We start from the raw sequence: 16,579 nt of genomic DNA, 5'->3' as shown, positions 1-16,579 counted from the left end.
GTACACAATGCCATTGTGTACTTGCTACACAGGGTGCAACTTTTTTCATGTGGGTGGCGAATTACTCTCGTGTGAAGCATACCACGACTATACCTCTGCTTGCTGAGCGCCACCTGTTATCCACCCCAGCTGCTGATCCTGGAACAAAAAGTTCCGGACAACTTTGCTGACGTCACATCGTATTGTTACTTTTACTGCAGCACAACAGAGAACTCGAAAAGCTTTCCACAACTCCATGACGGGTGCACTTTGCGCCTTCCCTGTTGCTCCTTGTTTAGCATTTCTCATTTCCTTAGACTCAGCATTTACTCTCAGCCCACTAACGTGTTCCCATTAATGAATCACGTGACTGGCTGTCAGCTGACGGCTGCTGTGGACCTCATTGCTGATTTCCTTCCTCAGTAGCAGAGATTACAGCAGACAGAGGGCTGACAGCACAGAATATAGTAGGGACACCCAAATCCCTGCGGGGAGCGGCAGAGTCCTGGTTGTAGCAGCAGAGGAGAGTGCTAGAAGTACACCAAAGTTCCAGAATGGGAGAGGAAAACCGCCTGCAGCGCTGGAGGGAGCGGATCAGCGCCGAGCTGGACACCGTCATGGGCTTCTGGACTCGGCACTCCGAGGACAAGGAATATGGGTAATCGTCGTGTGTATATATATATATATATATATAAATTGTAGCACTATTGTATTCCATAGAGCAAGAGTAGTGATCAGTCAAATCACTGACTGTTTTCACGGATCCTCCGTGCGGACGCCGACTGAGAGTCAATGGACTCTCATTGATCCACTCACATGAGAGCTTAGGTACGTGTGAGAAATAGATCGCATCATGCTCTATTTCTCGGCGTAGCACGCAGCATGAGCCCTGTACCTCTGTATGCAAAGGCGGTCCATAAGCAATACTATGTTGAGTGTAAAATAGTGGGAATGTATACTTTAACCCCTTTGTGACTGCACTTCACCTTTTTACTGACCTCACTAATGGGCTTTAAACCTGCACATATATCTTTTTGAAGGCGGTGGCTTGACTGACTGACTACTGACAGCCGGGTTCCTGCTCTAACCACCAGGAACAAAGAAACCTCAGATACTGAGTTTAACCCTCTACATACCACCATCAATAGCAACAGCAGCAGGTGGCATGGGGAGGGGGATCTTTCTGTCACCCATCGGCACCCCGCAGTGCAATCGCGAGGTATAGATGGGTTTTAATGGCAGCCGGATGCCTGACAAAGGTCTCCATGCCTGCCATGTAACTCAGCCTATTCGTCCCCACCTCCTTATTGGTTACAGTCATACGCTTAGTAGAATGCACTACATAAGTAATGCAGTGTACTATCCTAGCGAATGAACAATCCTCCCCCAATAAAAAAAAAAAAAATTCAACAAAGCTTTATATGTACCGCCAAGTGGTGCCATTAAAATATACAACTCGAACTCGTCCTAAAAAACACAAGCACTTGCTTTTGCCACACAACAATGAAAATCACGTGGTCCTTAAGGCATAAAATAGTTTGGTCACAAACTATTTAAAAAGGCCATTTTCTTAAGAATAGCGCCACAGTTGAATATGTTTGGTATTGCAGCTCAACCTTATACCAGTGACGACTACTTAGAGCCGCCAGTAAGTAGTCGCCATCTATGTATGTATGACCACTTGTACCAGCTCCTCAGTAAAGCTGTTTCTCTGTTGTCAGGGGGTTCTTCACCTGCCTCGGTCGGGACGGAGCGGTCTATGATCAGCTGAAATACATCTGGTTGCAGGGCAGACAGGTAAAGACCGCAAATCTCACCTCCATTCACAAGTGGGCGCGTTCACACATAATGGAATATTCTGCAAGACGCTGCAGATTATTCCACCGGGAGGAAATATCAGCCGTATTTACACGGATGAGCGCATTATCTCAGACCGATATCACGCTTGTCAAAGAAAATAATGGGACATATCACCCCAAAATAGGGCATGTGTGAAAATTGCCTGTGTAAATACACCTTTGGGCCGGCTTCACACAGCTGCACGGGAGGAGGGAATAGAACCCTTTGATTTCAATGGGTTTAGTCGCATTTCCATATTTTGGGTTCGCATTTCAGTTGTGCAAAAAAAAATCCTTTTTTTTTTTTTTTTGGCGTATTTGTATGGCGAAAGTCCCCATAGAAGTCAATAGAGAGGTGAGCAAATGTGCGTGCAATACGCAATGTATGAAACGCTGCGTAATTGCACAGGAAACATTAACCATTTCAATCAGTGTGCCTGTTTTGCCAAGTGCAAAAATACTGTAAAATATGCCGATACGCGTTCAAAAAACCCATTGTTCGTTCTGCAAATACGCTTCGTTCTGCAAATTAGGCTGCATGCTGCGCTATTTTTTTTTTCCCAGTAATGTAAGGGCTCCAAACCGAACTTCAGGCACATATGTAGGAGCCTATAAAAGACATTAAGGAGCCTTAACATAGTATTAGGCTAGTGGCAAACTAGCATAGCCGTAAATTATGTCTGAGAGACGGGCGCGACTCGTATCGGACACCAGTGTGCTATATACACGGACACTGTATACTGATATACATTGGCATGTCATCCATGAAGCGGCGAGGAGTTGGGTATGTCATGAGTTTTTCATGCGGACCATTGGTCCAAGTATGATGTCCATGTGTATAACTTCATAGGCTATAATGGGGCCTGTGCCCCGAGCCTTATGTAACTCATAGCGCCTGTATGTACAGACAATATACCTGCATCTTTGTGTGACCATAACCACTACTGTTCTCTGGTTAATCTAGGTTTGGATGTATTGCCGTCTCTACAGGAAGGTACCCAGGTTCCACAGAGAGGAACTACTTAATTCTGCCATTGCAGGTAAGTTTCAGGTTGTTAAAGGGGTAGTCCCGGACTAAATAATTCATGACCTATACTTACAATTAACCACCAGTGTAGTACCTGTGGGTGTTTCAACACCCCACCGATCAGATGATTAAAGGGGCTGTGGTGCCCGATGATTGCCCTGTCTCATCGATTGATTATGCCCAAACATTTCTTAGTGGTGGCGCCTGGTATTACAGCTCAGTCTCATTCACTTGAATGGGATTGAGCTGCTCTGCTCTGAGTTGTAACATCCCGAACTACTACTGCTAAGCTAAGAGCTACCTCAAGGGATCACTGTAATCAGCAAGACCCCAGAGCCTCTTCAATCAGCTGATCATGGGGTGCTCATCGTCAGGCAACCCCCCCACCCCTCTTCACTGCTTTTAACCCCTTAGGGACCAGCCTATTTTTTTTTTGCCTCTAGGACTAAGTGATTTTCATCATCACATTACAAGAGCCATAACTCATTGATATGTGAGTTGTATATTTTAATGGCAGCACTCTGGGGTATATATGTGTTGTAGAACTTTCTTTTTGGGGGTGTAGATGGAAGAAATGTACAGAAATTCCACCATTGTTTTGGGGTTTTGCTTTTACAGCGTTCACCATTCTGTAAAAATAACATAACTTTCTTATCCAGATCAGCACGGAGATACCAAATTTTAAAAGATTTAACTTTTTATTACTTTTGCACAATAAAAACACCTTTTTAAAGAAAAACGATTGAATCTGTATCGCTGCATTCTAAGACCCGTAACATTTTTATTGTTCCGTCAGTGGAGGCGAATAGAGATGAGTGAGCATACTCGTTAAGGACAAATACTCGAGCGAGTATTGTCCTTTTCGAGTACCTGCCTGCTCGTCCGTAAAGATTCGGGTCCCGGTGGGGGTGAGTGGTGGGTTGTCGGAGTGGGCAGGGGGGAGCAGGAGGATTGGCGCTGGCATCCGAATCTTTGCTGACGAGCAGGCAGATACTCGAAAAGGACAATACTCGCTCCAGTATTTGTCCTTATCGAGTCTGCTTGCTCATCTCTAAAGGTGAACAATAGGAATTCCAGAATTACTTTTTTAAAACTATTTTTACGGCGTTTGCCACACGAGATAAATAACAAAATATTTCAATTTGCTGGGTCGTTACAAAGCCGGTAATATCCATTATGTGCTGCATTTTAGAGGGGGGAAAAAATTGGTGTTTTTAACCATTAAAACCTTTTCCCCACAAAAAATGCATGTTTTTTTTTTAATCCTCTAAATTAAACTTTAGTTTAAAAAAATTTATATTTTTATATATATATATATTTTTTTTTTATTTTTTTTTTTAAGTCCCTGAAGAAGAGGTGATGTTAAATTGCTAGAATAATGCACTGCATTACCTATGCAGTGCATTCTACTAGGCCTATGACAGCAGTCTATTAGACTCTGCGGGAGATGGAGCCTAAAAGGCTGAGTGACATGGAGGCCTTTGTCAGGCTTCCAACTGCCATGGGAGCCCATTGGTACTTTGTGATCGCATTGTGGAGTGCCAATGGGTGAGAAGGAGCCCCCTCGCCATGCCATCTGCTTACATACTGCAGTTGCTATTGATTGTGGTATGTGAGGGGTTAAACTGCCAGGATCTGAGATTTCTCTGCATCTGGCAGAGCAGGATCCTTGCTGTCAGGAGTCAGTCAAGCAACCGCCTTAAAAAGATGTGCAGGTTTAAAACTCATTAGTGAGGTCAATAAAAAGGTGTACTGTGACCTCAAACAGGTTAAATTGATTTGAAACTGATACACACCTTGGCCTGAGGGGAGCTGCCCGACACTTGTGTGTTTGTTGTTTTTTTTTTGGATCTCTGGTTGTGCAGCGCCCCCCTCAGGCTCTGCAATAGGCATAAGGTGTCCTTGTAATATTTCTGCAAGTTGCAGATTTCCTTTTAATCCTCCTTGCTTCTCAAGAGCAAAGAAAGACTACTAAAATGACATGATATGCTACATCTTATGATGTTTTCCCCCACTATTCAGGGGGCGAGTTCCTTATCGCACATGCGCGCCCGTCATCGGACTCCCTAAAATGTGCATTTGTGGTGACGCGTGATGGTAAAGCGGTAAAGATCCAGCGTACCATCTTCAGCGAGTGCTTCTACGTCATGGCCATGGATGAGTTATGGAGGACAACTCGCAAGGAGAAGTACAAGGTGAAGGAGCGAGGTGGGAAGCCCGGTTATTGGATGACGGGGAACGATCTCTTATATTGGGCATATAAACCCGGGTCCTAATAGAACGGCAACATTTTGATTTCGTTTAGTATTTGAGAAACGGTACTATTCCTAATATTGCATATTTTAATGAAATTCTCGGATATATTTCTAACGTAGTCTGTGTTCCTCAGCAAGAGGCGCGCAAGATGATGGATCAAATTGTTCACTGGGTGCGGGTAGATTCTTCTGGTTTAGGGAGACCAGAGCTGCCGGGGGCTGAACCGGTGAACTCTATGGCGGTGCCGATGATGCTGCTGAACCTTGTGGACCAGTTGTGTGAGGATGATGAAGAGGCAGCAATGAAGTACTCAGAGTTGGGGTCCTGGAGTGTGGAGAAAATCTTGCAGCACCTACAGGTACTATATGGGCTATGACTACTGTATTGCTAATAGCGATGATTACCAGCCTTTTTAGCCAAGGTGCACCCCTGGGGGAAAAATGATCTCCGGATACCCCTAACAAATAATTTAATTAAACTAAAATTAAATAAATGCTAAAACCTCTCCCCCGTTGCAGTATAATCCTATCCAGAGCTTTACCATCCCTCCCCATTGCAGTTTAATCACATCCAGCATTTCCACAACTCTCAAACCTCTTCCCCACTCTTCAACAATATACGTGTGGCTGGACATCCCCCACCCCTTGACAGCAGTATGTGTGTAGCTGAACCACTCTGTGGATGTCCGACATGCGCGCGCACACAGCTTTCTGAGTGGGAGTGCTCCTCCCTAGTGTGACAGTGAGTGAGGAGTTGGGCAAGGTAGCGTCATCTTGCATCATGGGCAGAGCTCTCCTGTGGTGCTTTCACTCACCCAACTTCCCATAGGGACAATTGGTAACGGCTAATTTAATCTCTAATGGGGTTATACTGACTCGCAGGAATGTCCCCATCATGGGTCATCAAGATGGGCCCCCCCCCCTGTTGGGAATCATTGGCCTATAAATATACCATTACTTGCCGACAGTAATGCAACGTCTTCATGTATGCTGCAATCTACATAATATGCAATATAGCACTCTAATATTGAAGAAAGCAGTTGTGCCCAGGTCTGTTACCTGAGGAGCCCAAGGGCCCCCGGTGCCCCCCCCCCCCCATGTCACGTGCTGTACATTGTATACCAGCTGTGCCTGGTTTTGAAGCTCTATCCTGTTCACTTGAATGGGACTAAGCTGCTCTGAGGCTATGTGACCAATGTACATGAGATGATACTGTGGTGCTCACCCTGCACTGCGGCCTCTTCAATCCGCTCTGTAGTGGGTTACCCCAAATGGCAGACCCCAACAATCAACTGTCGATGACCTATCCTGAGGATAGTTCATCTATAGCATAGTCCCAGAAAACTCCTTTAATAAGGTATTTAAAAATGGGTTTCTAGACCGAAGAGACAACCCCCCCTTTTTGTTTTTTTTTGTTTTTTATGTGAACTAGAACATTTAGGCCGACTTATCCATCTCGTCCATATGACTATTTCATAGTATTCTTCTGCAGCGTGATGGTCAGGCCATTTTGGAAAATGTTTCTGAAGATGGACAGGAGCTTCCAGGGTGCATGGGCAGACACCAAAACCCCGGTATGGTCAGTTCACGCTTTAATACCAAAATCCATGGCTGCTGCTCCTTCCTCATATCTAGTCTTCGGTATCCTTCATAGGACATGCCATTGAGGCTGGCTGGTTTCTTTTACGTCAAGCCTTCACAAATGCGGACCATAACTTGGGGAAGATCGCAGTGGAAAAGTTTATACGTCTACCTTTTGAATCGGGATGGGACCAGGAATATGGGGGGCTCTTTTCTTTCCAAGATGTGGATGGACATTGCCCTACACAGGTAAGTAATGCTGTCATGAGCAGACCCAAAGCCCTGGCTCATATTTATACTGTGTAAGCTGGCTAATTACAGGAGGTTGTCCGGGACATGAATAGCCGCCATCCGTGCAATCTTTGGAAACGTGTCCTAGGATGAGAGAATGCATATCTGGATGAGAGTCGGATGTAGGAAGATGGCCGAGCCTAATACTACATTGTTTGGTCAAGTTAGAAAGAATGGTAAACTTGAGAGGAACACACATTTAGGTATTGGTCTCCATCTCCTCCCACGGACCACACCTGCCACCTATAGCCTAGAAATGCGTTCTCCTGTCCTGGGATGCGTTTCCACAGTTTGAACAGATGGAAGCAATTTTGTTGTATTTCCGGACAACCTCTTTCTAAGCCATTTTAGAGGGTCTGTCTCATTTTGAGGGTTTTTAGAAGTTTGAACCCCAGGCAATATGCTGTATGAATATTTTATGTCCCACTCTACATAACATCAAAAAATAATACACTTGTTGCAAGAATAAAAACAAATCCCTCCCCTAGAAGTTGTCGGAGTGGAATGAAACTTTGTATGTGTGATTGCAACATTGATATAAGCGATAGACGAAAAAAAGAGGTCGGCACGCAAAAGCCTCAATGAAAAGAACTTTTACATTTTATTGAATAGAATAATATTAAAATATCACATTACAGAAGATACGAGTTCCCAAACAAAAAGGAATAACCACAAGATGTGATACAGGTGGGCATGGAGGCTCTAGTACCCTGTTGTACCACCTCTAGCTTGGATACAAGATGTGATACGGGTGGGCATGGAGGCTCTAGTACCCTGTTGTACCACCTCTAGCTTGGATACAAGATGTGATATGGACAGGCATGTAGACTCTAGTACCCTGTTGCACTGCCTCTAGCTTGGATACAAGATGTGATACGGGCGAGCATGGAGGCTATAGTACCCAGTTGTACCATCTCTAGCTTGAATACAAGATGTGATACAGGCGGGCATGGATGCTCTAGTACCCTATTGTACTGCCCTTTAGCTTGAATACAAGATGTGATACAGGCGGGCATGGAGGCTCTAGTACCCTGTTGTACCGCCTCTAGCTTGGATACAAGATGTGATACAGGCGGGCATGGAGGCTCTAGTACCCTATTGTACTGCCTCTAGCTTGGATACAAGATGTGATACAGGCGAGCATGGAGGCTCTAGTACCCTATTGTACTGCCTCTAGCTTGGATACCAGATGTGATGCAGGTGGCCATGGATGCTCTAGTACCCTGTTGTACCACCTCTAGCTTGGATACAAGCTGTAATACGGGCGGGCATGGATGCTCTAGTACCCTGTTGTACCACCTATAGCTTTGATACAAGATGTGATACAGGTGGGCATGGAGGCTCTAGTACCCTGTTGTACCACCTCTAGCTTGGATACAAGATGTGTTATGGGGCAGGCATGGAAGCTCTAGTACCCTATTATACCGCCTCTAGCTTGGTTACAGGATGTGATACGGACAGGCACGGAGGCTCTAGTACCCTGTTGTACCGCCTCTATTTTGGATACAAGATGTGATACAGGCTGGCAAGGAGGCATACAGGTTCCGTATGGTATCCTGCAGCATATCACTGTAACTGATCCTCCTGATCAGAAAATTCATAGGCCGTTGAAGTTGGTGTCCCAGATGGTTCCATACATGTTTTTAGTGGAGATAAATCTGGTGACTGGGCAGGCTATCTACATGTGACAATTTTGTGGGGACATTCCTGTGAACCCCCCCCCCCCCCCCTCCTTGTGTGTGCGGCCGAGCATTATCCTGCTGGAAGCCGCCGTGAAAGGAACACATGTGGCTGCAGGATGTCCTGAACATATCGCTGAGCTGTCCCTCTGCCTTCCCCCAAATATCATGTGTGATTTATAGCGCTGATGTGGTAGAGGTGCGCTGGACCTTAAGACTCGGATGTGGCACAAAGCTCTGCACCTCCTATAGTTACACCCTGCAATGGAAACAAAATTGGTGAACAGAGCATACTCTTTATAACCTGCTTCACTGTAACCAGTACATTGTATATCAAAGATTTTATTAACCCTTTCCAATCCACTGTCTGACCTCTGAAGACATTATGATTTAAGGCTGTACAGCTCTGATGTTGGAAGACGTCCGTCGGGGTTCTCTTACTGTATATTGCCAGCCTCTCTGCTGTCGGAGCCTATCCAATGTGTCACCTCATGCAGTACTAGCTTTAGCCAGCAGATAGCGCCGTTGTGTAACGGCAGAAAGAGTAAGACCCTTAGGAAAACCAGGATACAAATTGGATTGGAAAGGGTTAATGCAACCATATTATGCAGAGTATGGCTGATCATATGTTGTCTTTCCCAGCTTGAGTGGAGTATGAAGTTATGGTGGCCGCACACAGAAGCCCTCATCGCCTTCCTACTTGGCTATATGGAAACAAAGGATCCACGTCTGCTTGGTGACTTCCAGAAAGTCTACGATTATGTGTTCAGCAAGGTTTGTAAAACGTGGAGTGTTTTTTTTATTTTTTTATTTTTTTTTAAAAACATTGAATATATTGCACTAAAATAACAAAAAAAATATAAATAAATGTAAAAGTTCCTCAATTTATTACATAAAGACCACCCGGATTAGAGATCTGGACATCATAGGGGGCTGTCCACAGCTGGAAAAAGCATCTGAAGTACTCGACACAACCACATAATAAATGGGCGCCACTTAATAGGGGGACTTGTGCACCCTGACCACTATCTGCATCAAGTGAGGATACTCATAGCTATTGCTCTGTCCCCTTGTCTACTGCTTGGTCTATGTCAGCCACTACTACAGTTCTGCAATGAGATTTGGGTAATGGAAGTGATTTTTCTTCCTTGGGTTTCTATAAAAGTAGGATGTTCTCAAATGTTGATGATCTCACCATATATCCTGTTCTGCTTCTAAATTCAGTTTTCGGACCCAGAACATGGGGAGTGGTTTGGTTACTTGACTCAAGAAGGGAAGGTGGCCCTCACCATCAAAGGAGGACCCTTTAAAGGTAATTTTAATATAATTTCCTTGGATTTAGCTATGATAATCAGATCACAATGTCAAGAAAATCATTGCTAATCAAACACCCTTCATTCTATATGGTCTATATCGGTGTTTTCCGATTGTTGTGAAACTACAAACCAAGAATGGTTTTTGACCTTGACATTCTGGTGACGTTTCCTGAAATTGGTTAAATTCCATTCGCTCTGGGAGAACTAGATGGTCTGAAACTTTCAGCTGTCAGTGCAAGAAGGGGTATCTAACAGAATTGGGCAGGAAAAATCCAACCAGTGTGATCTGTCTGACAGACGGCCAATTAGATAATCTGAAGGTATTAAAGATATCTGAAGTCTTTAAGCACTTTCACATTGTGTCACAAGCACCATCTTATCAGTGTGATGATTTCTTTGAGATCTATAACCAATGTATTGGTGCAGGTTCCACAACCCATGTCTTGGCGGAGCTTCATGCCGTGATGCCCTAAGTGGTTTCCATAACCCATGTCTTGGTGGAGCTTCATGCCGTGACGCCCTAAGTGGTTTCCGTAACTCATGTCTTGGTGCAGCTTCATGCTGTGACGCCCTAAGTGGTTTCCATAACCCATGTCTTGGTGAAGCTTCATGCCGTGACGCCCTAAGTGATTTTCATAACCCATGTCTTGGTGGAGCTTCATACCGTGATGCCCTAGTGGTTTCCATAACCCATGTCTTGATGGAGCTTCATGCCGTGACGCCCTAAGGGGTTTCCGTAACCCATGTCTTGATGGAGCTTCATGCTGTGACTCCCTAAGTGGTTTCCACAACCCATGTCTTGGTGGAGCTTTATGCCGTGACGCCCTAAGTGGATTTCTATTAATGGGAAGCTTACACAGAGCTATATATCTATCATCTAACAAAGTTCACAATCTTAAAAGCACCGATGCCATCTTGTTGTTTAACAAAGAAGTCTTCGTCCAGCCTAAGCATTGTAGATACTTCACATAGATGTTCCTTGTGTTATATGCGACTGTTGTTCTTCCTTTTTCAGGCTTTTTCCATGTGCCTCGATGCCTCTACATGTGCGAAGAAATTCTGACCAAGCTCATAGAAGACAAAGGAGCAAAAACACAATGAGTTGCTGAGAAGTTTTTCACTCCCTTTTGGACTTACTGAAGAAATTCTAATTGTCCTGTATAGCATCAAGCGTTACTCTACTGTTATATACCTAATGTAGGGATGGCGAATTAACTGCTTGGGTGTCCTACTGGTCTCTTCTGTGGACACTAATCACAGCCCAAGCAAAAACTCCAAACGTTCCTAGGTAGCAAAAACAAAATGCTGCAAACTAGAAACCATCAACAAGTAGGCTAGTGGCTAATAGAACTTTTAGACCTTTTTTGTCTTATTCTTCTTATGGCTCAGGTATATTAATGTAGTAGTCCATGTTGGGCACCATCTTTTGAGTAGGCAGATGTTTTCTGGGGGATCTCGGCAGAGGTGGGTTGTTAAATGCTAATATACCACTTTGGTGACCTCAGCGTCAAAGTCTTAACTAAATCTATGTTAATACAATGTTTATGTGTAATAAAAGAAAATTGCAAACTGTGTAAATACTTCTTATAGTATATATTATTGTATGTTTATATCAATGTGTATAGGGTAAAGGAGTTATATGAATGTCAAAGGGTGATCCCCTGCCCGAGACAACCTGTCAGAAGCAGAGAGATCCATCCCTCAACTACTGACCAATTCAGAAAACCTAATGTCTGAAGGTATAATATGACCGTCAAGGCTTTGAAAAATTGGATTTTTACCTCTGCAATTATTTTCTTTGCTCCCAGTTATGTCTGACAATCGCTTATCTGGCACATTAACATAACCTTCGGCAGAGTCAAGAAAAGGGTATGTTTATATGGGGCAGAAATGGATTTCCACATCCAAAACAGAAACAAAAGCCACAGCATTGGTGCTGATTTTGACTTTGAAATCAGCTACGTACCCGCTGCTGATTTCGGCAGATACAGCGCTCGCCTTCGAAGTCTTCAGCTGTCAGTGCTTCTTTCACCCGGTACCCAGCAGTGGTCACTAGAGACCACCGGGTACTGGGTGAGGGTGGCGCTGACAGCTGAGAGGAGGAAAGCACTGGATCTGCTGAAATCAGCTGATTTCAAGTCAAAATCTGCATCCGCCCCGTGTAAACCTACTCAAAAAGGGGTGTTCTGGACATTTTACTATTGATGATCTATTCTCAGAATAGATCGAAAAAGTCACAGTTGGGGGGGGGGGGGGTAAGGGGGTCCAAACGGGGTGTGTTTGTAATATCTGTGCAGACCCTTTGCATGGAAATTCTGCGGCATTTAGGCTGGGTTCACACAGTGCGTATTCCCGCCAGAAATCCCGCGGTTTGGCCGCAGCAAAAACCGCAAGATTTCAGCCGGGAGAAGCGCCGCGGAAAAAGCCTCCCATAGAGGAGAGCGCGGCCGCGACGAAAGTAAATAATAAACAGACATGCTGCATCTTTTGAAGCCGCGGCTGCGGCCGCCGCAGCCGCGGTTTCAGCCACACTTACCGCAGCGGATTGGCCGTCCCGTGTGGACAAGATTTCTGAGAAATCTCGTCCACATGGCTGGCTAATCCCGAGATTAGCGGCCGCGGGCGGATTTTCCGCGGCAAAACAGCGGCAAATCCGCCCTGTGTGAACCCAGCCTTACTGTAGCAGCAAAGTAGATGAGTTTTTGAAAATCTCGTCCACAAACTGTTGCAGTAATCCGCAGAAACTGACATGCGGTGTGGAACTACAATTCTGCAGGAATAAGCGATAAAACCTGCTTCAAAATCCACATCAAAGGGTGCGGGCTTGAAGGTTGGCTTTCCACTGTTGATCTGCGGCGGCATGCCCGCTGCGGACATTCTGTTGCAAATTGGCACCCGTATGGACCCAGCCTTAGTCAACAGCATGTCCAACTCCCTTGACCGTGGGACTCCACATCCATAGATACCAGGATCCGGAATTCGCAGATCCAAACAAGCCAAAAGCAATCCTTGTGACAGCATATCGGGAGCAAACTAAAAAACAAAACTCAGCCAGACTTATCGCGCTTGCAAGCGCCTGTTTTTTCCTGCCGATGTGAGGTGTTTTTATTCAAAAAGCAGATACCGGCCTTCTGCAGACAGCATAAGTGACTCACAGGTCTTATCTAACTGGAATTGTTCACTTTTTCAGTTCTTTTCCATCTGGCCCAGACCGCCATGAAGGCTTCAAAGAGCTATGACTTGTTTCTAAAAAGTTTGCAACCTGTATCCTTTGTTCCTCACTTCAAGCAACCTATACAAAGTCCATATCCTGCTGCTACTCTCAATTCTGTCTGATATTGTTCCATCTGCTGCTATTACTGTATGTGTTATGTGCCACGGTGCCCCCAAATACTATGCTTAAGAAATAATGTCATAACTATAATTACCCCTCAAAAATAGTGCCACATAGCAGCCCTAAAAACAGCAGTGCCCCCCCCCCTCCAAAAAAAAGTGCAGCTGACCAGATATTTGCAACAGAAGTTAACACTGCACCATATATCTCTTGTATTACAAAAAGTAAGAGTGCTCTTCAGTGCCCCACAGAATAATAGTGCCCCCTTTGTGCTCCCACATAGTAATAATGCCTCTTCTGATTTCCCACATAGTAAAGACCCATGGTATTACACTTTACAAAGTAATAATGCCCCCCCCCTGTACCCTTTCAAAAGTAATAATGCCTCCTGAGTGCCCCAATCAGTGTTCCCTTTATGTTAACGGTGCTCCTTTAAGATTACAAATGCCTCTTCTGCTTTAATAGTGCTGTCTCCCTTTAGGGTTAATAGTGTCCCTCCTGGTTTTAGTAATGCTGTGCTCATGCCCCTTTAGGGTTAATGATGCCCCTTCAACAAGTAACAGTAATAATAGGCAGGCCCCACCCTTGTCCAGGGCAATAAAAAGCCTCATACTCAACTAATACCCGAGTGGACATCCGACGAGTCTTCAGCCTCCGTTGGCCCGGCGCCGGCAGCGCGATATAGTGACATCATCACGCCAGCTGCGCTGATGACCTGTGCGTGGTTTCAGTGTCTTGCAGGCCACAGGCCTGCAATGTACAAGACACAGAATGGTAGAACAGGGAGCCTGCTGTTCTGTGCTCCACCATACTGTACAAGTGTATTGGTCAATGGATATGGATACGGTTGATAGGTGTGCAGCGGAGCCCTGTTGGGAAGATTTAGGATTGTCGCCCGGTTTGGTAATCCAGTCCAAAGGCCACTTCTGGTCATTTATTTTTGAATGGCCCGTGAAAAATAATTGTCATCTGCGAGAACCTGCGGCCGGGTAGCAACTCCGCAACAACCAGTATGTCACCCAATGTGTCTAGCCTCCCACCGGTTGCCACTGTTGTAAACAGACGCTATGACCCCTGACCTCCCGCTGTCTACGTCCTATAAGCAGCAGAGATCAGAGGTCAGAGCTGGGGGGATGGGGTTGCTGCCTGGCCGCAGGTTCAGGGTAGGCAGGGCACAAGGAGGGGCCCTATTACTACTGTATATAGATTAGATGTTAGAAAAAACTTTCTGACAGTGAGGATGATCAATGAGTTGAACAGGTTACCACGGGAGGTGGTGAGTTCTTCTTCAATGGAAGTGTTCAAACAAAGGCTGGACAGACATCTGTGTGGGATGACTTTGTGAATCCTGCACTGAGCAGGGGGTTGGACCCGATGACCCTGGAGGTCCCTTCCAACTCCACCAGTCTATGATTCTATTGGGGCCACTGCAAGGGGAAGTGTCAGTATTAGTGCCACTGTTGGGGGTATTATTACTACTGGAGGCATTGTTACTATTGAGGCCACTTCTGGGGGTATTATTACTACTGGGGCACTGTTGCTATTGGGGTCATTACTACTGGGGGCACTATTACTACTGCAGCACTGTTACTATTGGGGTGACTACTGGGGGCACTATTACTACTGTGGGCATTGTTACTATTGAGGCTACTACTGGAGGCATTGTTACTATTGAGGGCACTTCTGGGGGCATTGTTACTATTAGGGACACTACTGGGGGCACTATTACTACTGGGGGCATTGTTACTATTGAGGCCTCTTCTGGGGGTATTATTACTATTGGGGCACTGTTGCTATTGGGGTCATTACTACTGGGGGCACTATTACTACTGCAGCACTGTTACTATTGGGGTGACTACTGGGGGCACTATTACTACTGTGGGCATTGTTACTATTGAGGCTACTACTGGAGGCATTGTTACTATTGAGGGCACTTCTGGGGGCATTGTTACTATTAGGGACACTACTGGGGGCACTATTACTACTGGGGGCATTGTTACTATTGAGGCCTCTTCTGGGGGTATTATTACTATTGGGGCACTGTTGCTATTGGGGTCATTACTACTGGGGGCACTATTACTACTGCAGCACTGTTACTATTAGGGTGACTACTGGGGACACTAGTACTGCTAGGGAGCACTGTTACTACTGCGGGCACTACAGGGGCATTATTACTATTAGGAACACTACTAGGGGCACTATTACTATTGGGGGCACTGTTACTATTGGGGGCACTGTTACTATTGGGGGCAATGCATATTAGGATATTACATGCTGCTCTGAAAGCATTCACTGAGTGGCTACCACCAATGCATTGAGTAGTCATAGGAGTGACGTGGCCATGTTGGAAGACTGTAGAAGGACCCCAAGAACTGGTAGGTCTGCAGCAAAACGACCATACTGGAGAACACCCGGTAATGTAACGCCCTCCCTCTGGTCTCTGGATGATTCTTATTCCCAGGGGGACACTTTATATACTGATGGCCTATCTTAGGATAGATCATCAATAACAGATTGGTGAGGGACGAACGTCGAGCACCTTCACCAATCAGCTAGTTGAAGAGGCTGCCATGTTTCGATAAGCTCTTTGGGGTCTTTTTCTGCCTCTGGTGTCAGATTCATGAGTCTTGCTGCCTTTCTGCAGCTCTGAGCCCACCCACGTGAATAGGATAAGCTGCAATACCAGTCATGGCCACTATGTAATGTACAGCACTGCGCCTGGTGTACAATGAAGAGGCAAACAGCGGATCGGTGGGGGTATTGGAAGTCAGAAAAATTAAACCCTCCAAAACTAATTAAAACAACCCCAGCAGATTATTTGTGATGGGTAAACCGACCCGCCAGTCATGAGCAAACAAAGATAGCCGCACCACTTCTCTGACTACCCGATGCACACTACTGGGGGCACTATTACTATTGCTGGAACTACATACTTGTCAGTAATAAAATCAAAGGGGCAGAATTATAAGGAAACTAAGTCTTTGTTGCCCATAGCAACCCTTCATGTACTGCTTTCATTTTTCAAGCCCTATATAAGAAATTAAAGCAGCACCCTGATTGGTTGCTATGGATAATAACGACAGTCTGATAAATCTGCAATGTGCAAATTCAGTCAGTTAACCCGTAGCTCGCTTTACGATACGTCAATCAACTGAGATAGCCCCGCCTGCTCTACATTTATTGGTTGATTCACGAGTCAATCAAGATAACTACAATGTTGATTGGTCGAGCTGTCAGAAAGTACCGGCCTACGCATATAGATTTCTGATTGGCTGCTGT

At 45.3% G+C, this 16,579-nt stretch overlaps 1 protein-coding gene across 1 annotated transcript; it reads left to right on the top strand.

Annotated features, from left to right (window-relative positions):
* Positions 1 to 357: 357 nt before the first annotated feature.
* Positions 358 to 11,544, top strand: RENBP (renin binding protein). The gene is made up of 10 exons (XM_066580789.1): positions 358 to 637; positions 1,701 to 1,776; positions 2,782 to 2,857; positions 4,867 to 5,039; positions 5,234 to 5,458; positions 6,592 to 6,673; positions 6,754 to 6,929; positions 9,293 to 9,424; positions 9,875 to 9,962; positions 10,982 to 11,544. The coding sequence occupies exons 1-10, from the start codon at positions 534 to 536 to the stop codon at positions 11,065 to 11,067; spliced, it is 1,218 nt and encodes a 405-aa protein (XP_066436886.1). The 5' UTR covers positions 358 to 533; the 3' UTR covers positions 11,068 to 11,544.
* The last annotated feature ends 5,035 nt before the right edge of the window (positions 11,545 to 16,579 follow it).

This window comes from Eleutherodactylus coqui, chromosome 10 (genome assembly GCF_035609145.1).
Source record: "Eleutherodactylus coqui strain aEleCoq1 chromosome 10, aEleCoq1.hap1, whole genome shotgun sequence".
NCBI lineage: Eukaryota > Metazoa > Chordata > Amphibia > Anura > Eleutherodactylidae > Eleutherodactylus > Eleutherodactylus coqui.
The sequence above is the reverse complement of the archived record's forward strand: the minus strand, read 5'-3'. Positions and strand labels throughout refer to the sequence as shown.